This window comes from Hypomesus nipponensis, chromosome 9 (assembly GCF_054491055.1).
Source record: "Hypomesus nipponensis isolate SF chromosome 9, ASM5449105v1, whole genome shotgun sequence".
Taxonomy (NCBI): domain Eukaryota; kingdom Metazoa; phylum Chordata; class Actinopteri; order Osmeriformes; family Osmeridae; genus Hypomesus; species Hypomesus nipponensis.
In genome coordinates, this window is record NC_140369.1 from 23,561,048 (window position 1) to 23,578,954 (window position 17,907).

Here is a 17,907-nt window from a genome sequence, read left to right on the forward strand (position 1 = left end):
GCGATGATGTCGGTGACACACTGATTTAGAATTACAGATTCAGCAGGTCCCGTGATGGAGCTGGTGATGACAGTTCTTCTAAGTGATTTTGGTACTTATATTTCTCAGATCACAATTTAAATTCTCTGTCATCTCTAAAGTACTACATAAACCTCCACATCATCCATTCCAGTCACGTAAGAAATATCATATCAGCAATTACTCAATATTTTAAATAAATTGCCAATACTGTGGTGCATTCATGCAAATTATTATGCAGCCTTTATTTGTCTGCTGTTTCCTACATTATGAATTGCTAATGTTATTTTGATCAAAATGTATTATATTGGTTCTCTGTTAAATTGTCTTACCACCACAAATAGCGAGACATTTAGTTCATAACAGAAGTCGTTACATGCACAATGGTTGAGCCAGTTGTCATATTTCTAGGCCTAATTCACCATACAGTGCTTGCATGCACAGTTGAAATGCCTTTCAATTGTCCTGTTTCCGGCTCTCTCAATCCATATATTTTCGTTTTACGAGAGCCAGTTTAGTAGGGATGGGCGATACCAATCATTTTCTTTTCAATCTAATACCAAGTACTTTCAAGACCAGTATTGTCAATATCGATACTGATGCATCTATATGATTTTTTTAATTTGAGTAATTTTATAATGCATTCGGAGAGCCATCGTTATTAATATTAAATAATCCGCAATAAGTGTCTGTGTTGTCTCCTCTGCTCGCGTCAGCTGTAAGCTACTTCGTTGTGCTCTTTAGGGTGTTTAACTTTTGATGCATGTTTGTGGTAATGCCACAATGGCGTATTGTTGTTTGACAAATGTCACATGAAGCTTCATCGTTGTTAACTGGAGTGAAATAACTCCAGATTATGCTTCCTTTTCTTTCAGTCATGACCGCAGCAATGTACTCAAATCTGCGCTGACGGTGTGTTCACACTGCAGCGGAGCGGGCAGAGCGGGGCGTCGGCTTCCAATTCATTTTCAATTAAACCAGGTGTTGACGCTCGCATAGGGCATTGTGGGAAGGCGAGCCGCGGGTCGAAAGTTGGATTTTCTCAACTTAATGTAAATGAGGAGGGTGAAAACGCTGGTTTCTTGTTTCTCGTAACGTAGCAACTGTTGGTCATGGTAAACATTTCTAGGTTTTACAATTTCAAGATGGAAGAGCAACTCATCGTATGTGTCTTCATACCCAGTATTGTATGATACGTCTATGTTCGATTACAGAGACGTAAACAAAAAAATGTATACCTGGCGCAGAGTTGCTAAGGTTGTTGGTGTCCCTGGTGTGTATTTTGTATTTTAATTCAGTTTTGTTACATTACCTAACTTTCTTCTGTGCTAGCTGCATATTCTAGCTAGCTTACCTGGCACACAATTGACATTCAACGTTGAAATGCTGGCTGGCAGCCACTCGCTATCCATACAGTGAATGTGTAGGGGCAATCATAATCTAGCGATTGAATTGTAGAGATTTCGAGTAATATAATAAAAGGGTTATGTCACATGTCAATGTTTATGTCTGATGCATCTTTTTTTCTAGTCGATGTATGCAAAATAAATGGAAGACGTTGAGGACCGGATACAAAAAAAGAAAAAAATATACAGGGTGTGGTTATAAATCCAGCTAGAATATGCATACAACTATTTTCAATGTTACTGGGAAAATTGCCAGTGCTATCTAGCTTGTAGAATTTTTTACAATACATTAATAACTAGAGAGGGTACAATTTCTGGGGAAATTGTAGGGTGTGCTTGCTTGTTTTGTTTGCAGGGGTCCGTATTTAAATTAAAATGTATAACTGATATTTATGTATATTTTATATTAAAATGCATAGCCTACTTATTATTTATAAGTATTAAATATATTTAAAAGCATTTTTTTCCTGCTCATTTACAACTCAAAACACTAAGAGGGAAGAGTAGAATGAAATAGTTGTCTTCTCATTTCCCCTGCAAGAGGGAATGGTGATCAGCAACCTCATAGTTGAATCTAAACGAATACATTTGGCAGACCGGTGTAAAAATTGAAAAAAAATCTCTATGACTTACACGTCATTGTAAGTTTTTCCCTTCTCATGATATTTTCAGGCATTTAGCCTACTCATATTGCATTCAATCATGAATAAAAAAAAAACTTTGAAATGTATTTTAACAATGACTTTACCAGCAGTAGCTAGCCATCTGAGATGGAATCGCAATTCAAATAGTATCATCTGCTAACTGAAAATATGCCCCCAAAAACGTAAATAACCTTGACATTTAATTAGGGAAAAATCACGATTGCGTTGGTTGAATTTGATTTAATGTTACTTCCGTTCTACGGTCTAGGCTGAAATTAATTATTTTCATGAACAGATTAAAGTTTAGGCTGTACATTACACTTCACAATTGTGTTTCATATCACAAAGTAAAATGAGTAAATAGTTATCACCCTGGCCTCTTTGCTTGTGGTGTTTCTGCAGCTCCCTTACAGTAAAGCAGTTAGCCTAGCTATCTCCCAGAAGTTAACGAGCTGCTAAACTAATGTTCTGCTAGAGGTAGTCACGCAATATTTTGTGACGTTAGTGACGTCAGTAGCGTCAGTGACTGTGGCTAGCAAGTTAGCCACCGTTAGCTTCACTTTTACCACAAAAACGTAATTAAAACCTAAACCGTGCAACGGAACATAAATCCCAATAGAACCAACGCAATCATGACCAAGACGAACCTTTTGACAGACTTTACACAGACTTTGTCTGTGTTGTCCAAATATTGACTGAGCCTTAGGGCGCGAAAATAAACATTATTAATAATAAATATATATGTGAGATAACAATGGTTTGTGCCCGCCAAAGGCAAGCACACCCCAATAAAAATGAGCGCAAATACAACATGGACCATCTCTGTATTCCAGCCGGCACAAGACCCGTTACAGAGTGCGGTTGGCATTTAATCTTTCACTCTGCCTAAAAAAAGTGTGGAAAAAGATATCCTTATTGTGTGCTGTAGATAAGATCAGGTCAGATCTAGAAAGCGTATCGGATTTTTGCTTAATGTATGAAAGTTGTATTTTGTCTGCACATTTGCCATGACATTACACAAACTACAACAGTGATATAAGAAAACTACAGCTCTGAATTAATCTGTCTGACATGCCCCCGAGCGTGGTGCACGCTCATGCCAGGAAGACCAGAGCAGTAAAAAACGCTGCAGTGTGAACGCACCGTGAGTGTGCTTTCACTGAGTGAGAGTGAGAGAGCGTGGCGCGCTGCCGCTGATGAACTCTTGATAAGCACAAACACAGCCGAAGAATCTGAATCAGAATGGGTTTCATTCACCATGAAAGTTTACACAGACAATGAATTTGCTTTGGCAAGAAGTATAGGAACCTAAATTTAAATATGTGGACTATCTATAGTAAGGGTACATAAACTAGCAGTACTAAGTGGAATTCGAATTAAATATGAGAAAAAATAGTTCCCATTGACTTTCTTATTTAAGTAAATTCCTATACTATGCGTCTGACTACTATTATAAAAATATTCTAAAATCACTTGTTTAAAAGAAATCCCAGGTAGGATACATATTTTAAATTGTGAATCGATCCTTTTGATACAATGCCAGTCAGGGCCGGAGTGGGGCCACTTTTCAGCCCGGGAGTTTCAGGCCCAAGACCGGACCACTTTTTTTTATATAGGCTACCAAACAGGGCCGGATGCAGCCTGCTTTGACTGGGGGTGCAGTGAACCGTTCTGGGGGGTATTATGATAACAGAAAGGGATTGGATTTTTTATATATATATATATATATAAAAAATATATATATATATATATATATATATATATATATATATATATATATATATATATATATATATATATATATATATATATATATATATATACACATTTCATTCACATTTAAATTTTTGGCGCGGAAAATGCTCCTGCCAAAGTAAATTCCTTGTCTGTGCAAACTTTCATGGTGAATAAACACCAATTCTGATTTTGATCATTTTTGAGACTGCTAACGATCCGAGTGTTAATCAGGCATGGAGCCAGACTTTGTAAACATTCTGAGCTTAGCCCCAACCTAGGACGTATGGGTTTGATGTGATGCAAGATAGGGACTTCCACACTTGATTATTTATTTAAGCGCAAAATAGTTTAAGCGCAAAATAGTTTCATTGAGCTTTATTTAAAATAAACATAGATGTTTTATAGATAGGTAAAACCTTGTCTCATGATGCCCTCACTCCGGCCCTGCTCCCATCCATCCTCGCTGACGCGTATCATTACGGTAGAGCCCCCCGCCTAGCTATCGGTATCCTATCTGAGAAAAGCTTTTGGAAAAGACTGGCAATGGACCCAACCAACTCTATTTGGGAGGAGAGAACTCCCTCACATGGTACAACCCATGCAGAGGCTGAGAGGTCAGAATGCGGAACGTGTATAGCGTACTTTAAGAGAAGATAATACTAACGTGACAAATATCAACAACAAAAAACTCTACCGGCCCAAAAGTGAGGCAGCCCACCGGGAACTCTCCCGATTACCCACCCCGGCCCTGATGCCGGGGGGGGGGGGGGGCGCTGTTCATACATCTCGCCTAGGGCGCCGAGTGTGCTAGGACTGGCACTGGTCCAAGTGCTAAGTGAAGCGTATAGTGCAAACTCCACATGGCTGAAAAAGATCCATTGCGAAACTAGCATCAAAGTATTTTTGGGAAATGTCGAAATCCAAACCACAAACGCAGCATTGCACTCCACTGGATTATAAAAGATATGAATTTTGCGTCCAGTTCTCGAGATAATTGTGGGAAACTCGCTTTCCTAGAATGAAATACAAACAGACACACACACAGATTCCTGGCAATATTAAAGAGATTTAAATGCAACTAACATGACTGGCCCCCTTAATTCGATGAATAGTAATAGTTCACCCCTTCTAAAATATAAAGCAAAACAGGCAAGTTAACCTGAAAGATGTAGTCTCCTGGATGAACATCTGTGACATCAATCCACTGGCAGTCAATATCGTGTCTGTAGGTATCCCAGCAGCCAATACTGATGCCCTGTTCACCAAAATTGGCACACGCGTATCTCTTTTCAATACCTGTTAATTACAAAACAGTTAGGCTACAGCCTGACATACAGAATCCTGATATTATGTATGTAAAATGAACCAAATTGCAATAAAATTATTAATTTTATTAATATTAATTATAAATTACAAGAACTCCACTGTATCTACACCTACCTATATTAACAGCTTGATATAAAGTTATACAAACGCTTAAAAATGCTTTACGAAAGAGCCATAAGGTTGGCTATTACCTTCATCACATTGAGTATCCTCTAGACAGAAGCTGGCCTTATGTCCCTCTGCCACCTTGGTGCCGTTGAGAGTGAAAAGATCATAGTGTGTGAAGACCTCCATACTATGGTAGTGCCTGATCAGGACAGGGGACACACATTCAAATTGAAATGGATTTGATAAGAAGGTATTAATCCAGTACTACATTTAGTCATTTTACATTTAGTCATTTTAGGAGACACTCTTATCCAGAGCGTGACAAGCCTTACATAAAGCACAATTATTATGAGTTACTGATCTGTCGTTTTCCTTTCTGACATGAACTGTCTTTTGGTAGAAATGCAAAGTGTAACATAATTTATATGGGTATCATGAGTGATTTAAATGAAAATGGTTATATGTCTATTGTTAAGGAACATCATGAGACTAGCTTACAGTTGGCAGAAAAGGAGTTAGGTCAAGTGAAGGATTTAGAGGAATGTTTGTTTGTCCTGAGGCTTCTGACCACCCTGTGGGACAGGAGACTCTAGGGCAGTGGTTCTCAACCCTGTCCTCAGGGACCCCCTGTCCTGCATGTTTTAGATGTTTCCCTGCTCCAACACACCTGATTCCAATAAAAGGGTCGTTATCTAGCTCTGTAGAAGCCTGGTAACGTACATGCATTTGAATCAGGTGTGTTGGAACAGGGAAACATCTAAAACAAGCAGGACAGGGGGTCCCTGTCATCTTTTACAGCCTTCTATCCAAGACTCTTGAAATAATGGGGTTGTTTGACCAGGGGGTGAAATCCAGAGACATGAAGTCTAGGTGGCTTAAGCGTTAACGGGTTTTTGGGAATATGTTAATGAGCCATTACGGAGAAAAATGTGTTCAATGTTTGTATAACATTTAACAATTTTGTAGAATGACCTGGGGTCTCATTTATAAACCTGTGCATAGGATTCTTACTAAAAGTGTACGAACGCCCAAAAGCTTAAAATGGCGTACGCCCCCCCAAAAAAAACTGATTCATAAAACTGTGCGTACGCACACCTGTAAGCAATGTTCCCTTTATAAATCACAGATTACCCACAGGTGTGCGTACGTGAATCAGCATTTTACCCCGCCCTGAACACGCCCGTTTTTAACCATAAATGGTCAATGCAAAGCACCTCATGAATGCAAATCCAGTATGTTAATGGCCCTGGGCTGCGTTTCCCGATAACGATGGATCGTAGCCACGATTGAGCAAAAAACAAAACCATTGATATTTCTTACGTGCGTTTCCCAAACATGCTCGTATGTAGTAGGCTAATCTATACGCTTTCAAGTGTTAAAATGTTTTTACGACACACTTTAGCTACGATGTCTTTAGGAACGGCCCGTTAAACTAAGATTCATCCTACGATGGATTCTACGATCAATTTAGGCTTTTCGACGCTTTATAAATGAGACCACTGGGGCCTCGTATAAATGTTGCGTACGCACAAAAAGCTTGCGTAAGCTGGTTTTCACACACACGGTGTGATGTGAAAATGTGAGAATGTGCGGGCCATCACAGACACTTTTGAGCAGACGTGAGAATGTGCGGACCGTCTGCAAAGTCTTGTCTGGTTCTGTAACGTGGCGAATTCGACTTGAAAAGTGCCAAAACTCACCAAACATTACAAAATAAAGTTTCCACTACTACTAGCCTACTATGTTTATGACGTTGACTATTCAAAAAACATAAAAATAAAAGTTTGATCATTAATGTGGATGATCACATCAAAATGCCAAAACCCAAAACGGGAAATGCTATATAGCCCGTCTGTTTAATCCGCCACCACTTCTGTTAAATTTAAGGGTGTAAATCAAACGACAAAATCACTCAGGAAATGCATGTCACGCTAACTCTATAGCTGCCATGCTGTTACAATGCGCCACCACTCGTTTCTTCATTTAAAGTTTTACATCGGACCATTTCTTCTTAATTTCTGCCAGGGGCGTTTCTAGGATTCAAAGAAAGGGGGGGCTTAGCCCCAAGGGGAGTGGCATGTTTTCGTGTGGCAATTACATACATCCAAGCACTGAGCAACTGTTGTGCTTTGTTTGTTTGCTCCCCATGATGTCTCTCCAGGAAAAAACGATATCGCACTTGCCCTTGCACGGTGGTAGCTCAGTTTCTCATGGGCGGGCCAGATGATCTGGGCGGGCAAAGCAGAGAGAGGGGAGGAAACCTTTCTCGTATCTACGTCACTAGGGGGAGATTTTCAAACAGCGCAATTGAGCCTTCATTTTGTCAAAGGCGGAAAAGAACACGCAGGGCTTGGTTTACACTTATCGAAAATTCTAGCCACTGGGGGACCAAAGGCAGGCTAGATGAACTCATATTAATGTTAAATAACCTCATAAAATGAAGTTTTCATGTCATGTCACCTTTAAAATAAGTTCAAACATTGAAACATAACTGATCGAAATCCAGAAGCCAATTTTATGACTTGGCATAAAAATATAATGTAATAATTTAGTTTAAGCTATGCCTTGGAGTAGCCTAGGCCTGACAACAAATGCCTATACATTTCTACCACAGTAGAGAAAAAAAAGAAAAAAAAACACTCATTTCCTTCAAGACCTGTAGACCGCTAACCTCCGTCACACCGGCTCCTTCAGCCCTGTCAATCTCCTGCTTCTCTCTCTCATCTGACTGGGCGGAGCTGCCACCTCTCCTAAAGAATGTTCTTATATCCATCTGGTCAATGAATTGGATGATATACCGGCACAATAGCGTTATGAGGGACACTATGACATTTAGTTTTCACTAGAATTAACTGATTATAAATAACAACATTCTATAGGGACTGATAATATTGTTTTGAAATACTAGAGAGATATATCAATGCAAAGAATAGAGAGATGTTGGTAGTTATTTCTTGTATTTCGAATTTGCAAGTTCACACTCTTGCTAACTGGGGACAGTTTCTAACAAAGTAGTAAGCTAGCTAAGTTTTAACATAGCCCACTACAATATTCGCTTTCATTTGCCTCATATCAAGTAAACCTAAAGCAGGTAACACTCGCTAACAATTACAGATAGCCACATTCTGTAACTCCTTGTACTTACAATTTCACTCCGTGCATCATTTACTTTGAACTCCTTGGCTATAATACTGGCTGTCGTTGACGTCGAGACGGTACTAGTGCCCGGGGTTTGTATTGTAAAGTATGATGACAGGCTATTGGATTATAATTTGTTAGAGTTATAAATAACTTGTCCGTGTGAGAAACAATAGTTTAATTATTATCATTTAAAAAAATTAAGCCACTAATGCCAAATGATTTGGGGGGGCTGAAGAACATTTTAGGGGGGCTTCAGGCCTAACGACGTCCCTGATTTCTGCCATGGTCCGATTCTCTGATCCCACAGAATTTATGGCCCTATAATAATAGTGACTTTATTTGTTATGCACTTTACATTTAGCTAAATCTCAAAGTGCTATAGGTTAAAAACAAGAAAGGGCGCAAATAGTGACAGTTTTCCACTCCGCCGACTTTCTTTTGTCACTAGTACCTGATGACAGGCTGCCAAACAGGACACATTTTCTCACCTCCACCTCTTTTGTCAGAACCTCGATCTTACAGTCACCATATTTCTTTGAATAAACGACGCAGCGTTTATTAAAAAGCGTTCATTATTGGTGCGGCGTTTATTCAAGGGCGGCTTTTATTCGAAGAAAATACGGTAATTCAGACAAAGAAATGACCTCAGGAGCGCATTTACAGTCATAGACATTTACGTTACGTGTCCTCCAGTGGATCAATCACAGAGCACTCTGTTACATACTTTAAGGTGTAGAATAGCCTACGTCATGTATGCATATTGTATTACTCCGGCATCTTGACTATTTACATTTAGTCTTTTAGCAGATGCTCGTTTAGCAGATGCTCTATCCAGAGCAACTTACAGTAAGTATAGGGACATTCCCCTAAGGCAAGTGCCTTGCTCAAAGACGCAACGTCATTTGCATTTGCATTTGTATCGAACCAGCAACCTTCTAATTAACAGCCCTATTCCCGTTCAGCCATCTGACTACCCTCCCTTATTTGAGCGCACTGTGTTTTCCCAAACAAAAGCAACTCATCTGACATAATAATTAAAAGGTAAACCATAGGTTAGCGAAGAGAAAGAATGAATTATGTTTCCTAATTTCTCTTTCATATTTGCATATAGTTCAGAAATTAAAATTATTCAAGGGAATCTTTACACAGGATGCTACACTGCCAGGTCACATTTGTGTTAGATTAGGAAGGGGCTGCATTTTAGATGCAGGTAGATGGCACACAATAGGGCAGCAAGAAGGGAGTTACAGTAGAGACGAGAGATTCATAGCAGCAATGTGGAGGATGATGAACACATGCCTATGATTTTAGAAGGAGGTGTTAAAAAGCATATACTATATATACTGAGCAGGGGTCAACATATTTTTGGCCAGTGTAGCTATAGTGCTGTGACTGGTAAAAAAATACCTTGATGCATCGGTATACATTTGGATTATTGGTGATCATTTGTATTTCCATGTTTGAAGTTTTTTAGGAACCCCTAAACCGTCCTCTAAATGTTTATACAATTGATTAATTGTATTATTACATCTGGATAGAGCAACACACGGGCCTATAGGAAACACCTGTGACACTCATGCCAAATCCAGGAGTGGCGGCTGGCCCTGGGGCGGAAGTCTGACTGGCCGTTGTTGTGGATCTGAGAGGAGAAGCGGAGGAGTCGGCGGTAAGAGGAGGTAGTGGCTGCGGCAGCGCTGGAGGACAGACACTGCTCCTCGTGGGCACACTGCAGCACATACATGGGCCGGTCCTCTAGGTACATGGTGTGTTCTACCACCTGGGCATTCAGAACCAGGTCTGGGGCAGCTGGGGGAGAACAGAACAAAAAATATATATTTACATTTGAATTCAACAGAAACATGGATTCTCAGACAATGACAATGTACAAGAAAGTGTTTTTTAATTAGTCCTATTAATCAACGTAAAGAAGATGTTTTTTTTAGTCTACAACATACATTTAAAGTTTATATCAGCTACAGGTCATTTTTAAATAGGCAAATATATGTGTATATATATAACTGTAATAGACAAGATGTTATGATTACTCTGAGTGCAGGAGACCCCGGCTGCGTAGCGCCCCCCTCCTCTGGGACAGTGAAGGTGTTTTCCATGGTGGAGACACTGATCAAGAGTCATCTCAGTGCCCGAGCACCTGACCCCACTGACAACCACATCATCTGCTGTCACATCACCAGACCAGTACCATGTCTCCTTTCAGGACACAACACACATTTAAACAAGTATTAGACAACACTTGCGTTTTTCAAGTTGACATTTTTTGAATTTTACAACGAGCTAGATTGATCCTTAATGCTAATATTATAACTACTGTATAACTGCCAAATGTGTTCACCCAGCCCTAGCCCAGGCCTGAGTAGTTATGATACATTATGATAAAGGAATAACCGTTTTCTACGTACAAAATGTTTACATTGTTTAAAGGTGACGTACAAGGACCTTGATCTGCATTCAAATGCTTTACCACTTAGCTGTACCCTATACCCATATACCAGACGTTTACATTCATAAGTTATGCTATTGGGTATAAAAATCTATCAAACATTTCAAACACTTTTTGAGTTGCCAATGCAATTAGCCAGTTCTCCACTTTAATTGGCTTCTTGCTGTAACCATCATACCTCCCACCATGAGATTATGCAACCTGAATTGTTTACTTTTTACTTTTAGTAGATACTGCAGCTGCCCTTTCATAGTACTTACATTTGCATGCAGTATACATTGAATTGGGACATATTATATGTATAACATCTAACCGCATCTTGACCTGGCGCACATAGGTTTGTATCGGTCCGTTGTTGTACCAGACTCGCAAACACATTACTGAGATAGCTGTGCCCAAGATGTATGAAGTTAAGCAAGTAAGCACATATCTTCACTCAGCAGAAAGAGGGGCCCTTACATGCGATGGCTGGACATCAAGACCCACTGAATCTTATGTTACAATTATGGCACACCACATCAGTGAGGACTGAATACTGATTTCTCATGTTATGCAGATGAGGGCAATGCATGGGAGCCATACTGGCAGTCAGTGGCAGCCTTAGCTTGTTTGGCTCCCTGGGCAAACTCACCCCCCAGCGCACCCCCCCCCCCCCCCCTTAATTTGAGTGCAAAATAGTAACATTACCTCAGACTCATACTGTTTTATATGTCGAAAATGAAACCCAAATTTTCATTTAATAGATTCCTCTGGCATCCAGTGGGGAGACCTGAGTTCAACTTTCCCCCGCCTCCATCTCATGCTCATGAGTGGGAGACCTTTCCAGCCTGGTCAGTAGTCTGCCTAGTTCACAAACTAGAATCAGGGTGCCCAGTCCATCACGGTGACATTATAGGCTATCATTTAGGTGACCTGCAAATTGTCAATAGAGACTGATCGCACGACTGTCACCATTTAGATGGTGATTTGTTACTGCCCCTGCTGGCAGTAACAAATCACAGAGCTGTTGAAAGGCGCATAAGAGGATTGTACGGTGGCCCTTAAGTGCAAAACACAACGGCAAATAGCAAAACATTTCCTATTTGCCGTTGTGTTTTCCTATTCGCCATTGTGTTTTACTATTTGCCGTTGTGTTTCGCCATTTGCCGTTGTGTTTCGCACTTCAGGGCCACCGGAGGATTGGGACCAAAAAAGCAAGGACCCCGATACAGTTAAAGACAACGCATCAAACATGATTATAGCAGACACATGCCAATAACATTTGAGTTGTACTACATTATGTTTACAGTTTATTTACATCATATTGACTATTGTATTATTATCAATTATGTTTATAATACTTACTAGGCCTATGTATTGTAGCAAGTCAAGGGGTGTGGGGTTTCCACAACAACAAGCGGAACAAAGACTTCAGCACACCCAGTCCACTTTCTGTGTATCAGGCACTTTAATTCGTCACATACATCATTTTATAGGCCATCCCACAAACAATCAACCCCCAACGAGACACAGCCTGTTTCGTTGAAGCAGGAAATCCCTATATGGCTCGGGGGTGGATCCAACGGGCGGCCAGATACCTGCCCTCAATCACCACTCCCCTCACCTCTCCCTGCCGTCTGCCACAAATGTATAGTTTTGCTCATGCATTTCAGTTCTTTGTGTTCAGTGACAATATAGAGTACCTGAGCTTATGCACTTTATTTTCATGTTAATATTATCAGTGTGTGCACTGTTAAAGTTAATTTTGTTATGGCAGCTAAAAAATATGTTTAAAACAAAATGTTGAATTATATTGTTTTGACTAAATGATGTCTTCTGATTTATCATTGTGATGTATTAAGACTACCCAGATCGTACACAGTAACTTGTTTTCCAGCTCTGTTTTAAGATTTCCAGTGAACTGTGCAATATCGCATTTTATTATATGGCAACGACGGTACGAGCTTTCTGATTGGCTAATGGGTAGTCATGCCAGATGCGTATTGCCCTCCTCAGCGGTCAATACGGCTCCGTATTGCCCTCTGACGTCATCTTCAAAATGAGCCACTAGTCAGCTGCTGAGTTTTACTATCCAGATGATGCTGAAAAGATTTGTCATCGAAAGTGAGGATGAAGACTAGACTCTTTTAATCATTTGTGTCGTTATTTTGTGTTGAAATTAAAACCATTTTAGCAGAACCATGTTGTACGCTTTCTATCAAAAGTAATGAGTTGCTAGGCAACACATGAAACACAGCGTGAGAAGACTTGAGAACTAGCTACAATTAGCCTAGAGGTACCATTTATTTTTGTTTACTAAATGAAAAGAAGCTAAAAATGCCATATAATAAACTACTTACTAACCTCGACCGTTCGGTCATGCCGGGAAATATCAAACCTCGGCTTTGCCGATACGTTCCAGCCTCAGTTTGATATTTCCCGGCATGACCTCACTCTCGGTTATTAAGTAGTTAATTATCACAATTTGTATTGTATCGTGATGTAATCGTACCATGATGCGTATCGTATTGTGAAGTCCTTGCCAATACCCACCCTACTATGTATTCTGGCATACTAAATAGTATGGGTATATGGATGCAGCCACGGTCACCTGTGTTGATTCAGATACATTTATACCTTCACTCTGGTCCTTCTGCAAAGTTATGCTATTGCTAGTTTTGCAGTTTTGGATAATTCTTAAATGCCCTTGTCTGCCCAGTTATTGATCCCTACCTGTGTGACATGCCTATTCTGAAATAAGCCCCCATCTGGATGCTATGCTACTCTGTTCTGTGTCTTTCATCATTACACCCTCTGTGTACTATAGTTACTGGTAATTACAAAGTTATTTAAATGCATCAACATTTGTCAACAAGATAATGCAAAAAAAAGGTTTCGGCTCTTTTTGAATTTAGTGTTTGAATAGTAGAAAAGAGTGAATAACAGAGTGTACTCAGCTTCGGATTTTGTTTAGATGTAAGTAATAAAACTGTTCTTTACCTGAAAAGCATTGCTGGCAAATCCCAGGCCAAGCTGTCTGCAAACGACCATAGCCTCCCTGGTTCCCCAGCTGTCACTGCACACAGTGCCCCACACCAAGGAGTTGTTCCGGTCTGCCAGCACCTCCACGCGCCCTTCAAAGGCGTTCCGTCCGCCACTAAGACGCAGCTGTTTGAAACAAATACCAAACAAATTGGACACCTCTAAAGAATGAGCTGGCTACATGTCATTGAAGGGTTTTACTGTTGGCAACAATCAAAGTTGTCAAGTAATACAAATATTACCAAATTAAATGCCTCAATGGTTTGGTGACCGACTCACTCTATTATGAAAGCCCATGGCAGGAATGTTACACCTCACAGCTGCATCTTCCTCATGGCTGCAGCCCAGTTCATCTCTGTTAAAGAAGCAGTCTGTAAGAGACTCCTCAAACCCAGAGCACTCCACCTCATTCATATGGACTGGGCCCATCCCTGATGATGAGAAACACATAGTAGCAGGCACAACTAATTAGGTTCATGATGGAGTATTCTTTCAGTATGTACAGAATACAAAATACAGTAATACACATTGAATGGATTAGGATAAGGATTGCTAGTTTGTGTATATGTAATCTGTAAGGCATTAGTTTGCTACAAGAGAGTTTTACAAGTTCCTACTGCTGTGCCATCTGCACACTATGCCCCAAATTCTGGTTGAGGCCACATTTTTCCCTTGTAAATTAAAATCAGTCCAGAATAATGTTTGTTTGCTACCTTCCTGCTTTGTGTCTCAAAGTTTAATCTGAAATAGCCTCCAGAGTCTGTGACACATGAATAACTCAATGAAATACATCTACTACACATTATCACCACATGGAGCCGCTCTAATATTCATTACATTTGTAATATGATGATGGTAAACACCATGTTACAATGAAAGGGTACAATTTCTGGGAAAATTGTGAGGTGTGCTTTCGTCGGTTGCAGCTGGGGCTATTTTTTTTTTTTTTTTTTTACTATATCACCTGCAAATTTATTGTTAGATAATGTCAAACTTACAAACATTTGGTGTATGCATACTTATTATGTATGAAGATTGCATAGATTAAAAAGCTTACATTTGTTGCTGCTCATTTACACTTTGAAATACTAAGAGTGAATTGTAGAATGAAACAAGATTCTCTTCTCATTTCCCCGAGTGCAAGAGGGAATGGTGGTACACTATATGGCAGCCTCACTTAGTTGAAATAGTTGCATCAAAACAAAGAAATGTGGTAATATGTGTAGAAATTGTCCTAACCTATGACTTAAATTTCCCCTTTAGTCTTTTATGGAGCTAGAAAGCTGACAAAAGAATCTAAATTTGAATATGAAAGATCTAAAATATTTGTGTGTCGAATTTCATAAAACTGAAATATTTTGCTGTTGAATATATCAAATCAAAAATATTTGTATGCCGAAAAAAAAGGAATTATTTTGATCCAGAAATACACATTTCTGAAATTCAGATTGCGGGAATTCATATTATTGAAATTTTTATTGCGTAAATTCATATTATTGAAATTCATTTTGCTGAAATTCATATTGCGGAAATTCAGATTTTGTCTGAACTAGGCCAAAGGTGAAACAGCTTGCTTTCCCAGGGAAAAGTAGACAATTTCAGAATGACCGAACTTGACCTCAGAACAAAAACTAAGAGCTGCTTGTTGGAGGAAGAGGATGGAGCCCAATGAGGTGTAAGTGCTGATGAAATTGGTAAAAACCTGTGTCTTCTCCTCTGCCAAAATCGGCAGTTACTGTAACCAAGGGAAGGGAGTCGAGACAGAGTCGGAGCACGGGGGAGACCAATGGAAGATACGGAACTGACAACACTGTAGCCTATATTTATGTTTCTCTGTTCCGTTGTTCTCTTATCTGTGTTGGAGTTCTTTTAAGAGCTTGATGGCATCAATATCCAGCCTGATATAAAATAATTAACTTGAATTGTGTCTCTTTATTATAATACCCACACAAAAAATCCAGGTTGAATCAAGTAGCTAGCTACTAGCCCATTTTGGGTGGTCAAGCATATTGTTTTTCATTGTCTCCTTAAATTCCTATCAAAGTTAATGTTCAACCTATAGGCTATATATTCATTTGCTAAGTGACATTTCAGATTGGTTATGGATAGTGAAATATTTGCTGTCTGAGAGATCCGAACTAAAAATATAAATGTAGTAGTTGGATAATCTGTAGTGTGGCTGGGCGGTGCAGCTTTGATTCATCGTCCACACATCGTCTCGATGTCAGTTTGGATCAAATGCCAACGATCTCCATATAATACTACATCTTGCCGACGTATCTTCTACACATCGGGCCGACGTCGGCAAGACGTATGTGTGCTATCTGGGCCTTCTTCCAACTATATTTCATTTTACTGTTACTTGATTTTCTACAGGTACACTTGCACTTATAGCGATTCATGTTGTTTAATTGTAACTTGTTTAATTACATGCTCTTATGGTTCTTCCCTTTGGCACTTATTTTGGTTGTTCACAATGTGTGCTTCATGTTTTGGCTACCCGCAATGTTTGACCTATGCACTTTGTAAAGCTCTCTCTTGGAAGTCGCTTTGGATAAAAGCGTCTGCTAAATGAATAAATATAAATGTCATGAGCAACTCTTAGTTTTTGTTCTGAGGTAAAGTTTGGTTGTTCTGAAATCGTCTACTTTTCCCTGTAAAAGCAAGCTGTTTCACCTTTGGCCTAGTTCAGACAAAATCTGAATTTCTCTGAATTTCAGCCATCTGAATTTCAATAATCTGAATTCCCACGATCTGAATTTCCGAAATTTGTAATTCTGGATCAAAATCATTCAGATTTTTAAAATTTGGCATACAAATAATTCAGATATGATATACTCAACAGCAAAATATTTATATTCAAATTGCTTCAAATGGTTGAATTTACACATGTAGCAAACGAATACCATTACCATCGACAATAAATAATGAATCAGACGGCCAGTGAAAGATCCTGACTGAGGCAAACAGCAATACATTGCTGTCCAACTGAGCTCTTCAGTTCAAAATGCAATTCAAACACACCCCATGCAAGAAATCTGAGATGTTGACTAGATGCAGCATGCTCATATCTACTAAAGGCAATGATCCTGGATGTTTTTGGTGTAGTATTGAGTGAAATATTACATTGTAAAGAGACTACTACTCAACCAAATACTGACTGAAGCTAACGGCAATACCTGTAACAGAGGTCACAATATCAATCAAAATACAACTTTTACACACCCCAGGCAAGAAATGCAGGATGGTGACTAGATGCAGCATAGTCATATCTGTAAAACACAATCCTCCTGGATATTATTGGTGTAGTGAGTAAACTAGACTTCCGCTGTGTGGATTGGATAGCCCATCCCCCAGCGACTAAACTGATGTTCTACTATAGGTAGAGCGGGTTTGTGATGTTGTGACGTCCTGATGTTTTTGACTGTGGCTAGCTAGTTAGCTACCGTTATCTTTACTTTTAGCCACAAAAACTTTCGATATTCCTAAACCATCAAACTGAACATTCGCGGAGATAGAAGTAATGGAATCGGGACCAAGACAAAACATTTTGACACCAAAATTGTCTATATAGTGCAAAAATAACAGTGGTTTTAGGGCGGGAAATTAAAAATAATAATAATCATGGGCCTATATGTATATACGATAATAAAGGTTGTGCGTTGACAAAGGCAAGGGAAAGCTAATTTAAGGCTATATTGCTCATATTTTGGTTTAATTACACATTCTGCAATTTTTGCCCTTGCCTTTCAAGGCTGACATTTGCCTTTCTATCAGCAGATGTCACAAGGGGTTCCCTTGCACAAGTCTGTCATTCAGACAGTGGTTATATAGCCTAAATAAGGTATGTCAGCTAAATATGTCTAGTTTATATATAGTCTACAATAATGTGCAAAACATTGCCATAAATTGAAGTGAATTATATTAAGTGCACTACCTTCACATTTGCTTTTGTGGGTTGACTGATAAGTGCAATTCTTATGTCATGTCATGTCTTATTTGATATTGCGGGAACAATAATTGTAATTGTAAAATGCACACATGA

At 39.3% G+C, this 17,907-nt stretch overlaps 1 protein-coding gene across 2 annotated transcripts in view; it reads right to left on the reverse strand.

The window, feature by feature from the left end:
• The window catches only part of loxl2a (lysyl oxidase-like 2a), a 41,332-nt gene that overhangs the window by 2,473 nt on the left and 20,952 nt on the right, over positions 1–17,907 (reverse strand). Inside the window, exons 7-13 of one of the 2 annotated variants that reach the window (XM_084705452.1) lie at positions 14,142–14,293; positions 13,821–13,988; positions 10,426–10,591; positions 10,120–10,186; positions 9,946–10,019; positions 5,323–5,438; positions 4,965–5,101 (exon numbers count right to left, since the gene is read on the reverse strand). In XM_084705452.1, coding sequence (XP_084561578.1) covers positions 5,344–5,438; positions 9,946–10,019; positions 10,120–10,186; positions 10,426–10,591; positions 13,821–13,988; positions 14,142–14,293 — 722 coding nt within the window. In that variant the 3' untranslated portion in view covers positions 4,965–5,101; positions 5,323–5,343. Of the gene's footprint in view, positions 1–4,964; positions 5,102–5,322; positions 5,439–9,945; positions 10,187–10,425; positions 10,592–13,820; positions 13,989–14,141; positions 14,294–17,907 lie in introns of those variants that run through there. The other variant, XM_084705451.1, reaches the window with a different exon arrangement.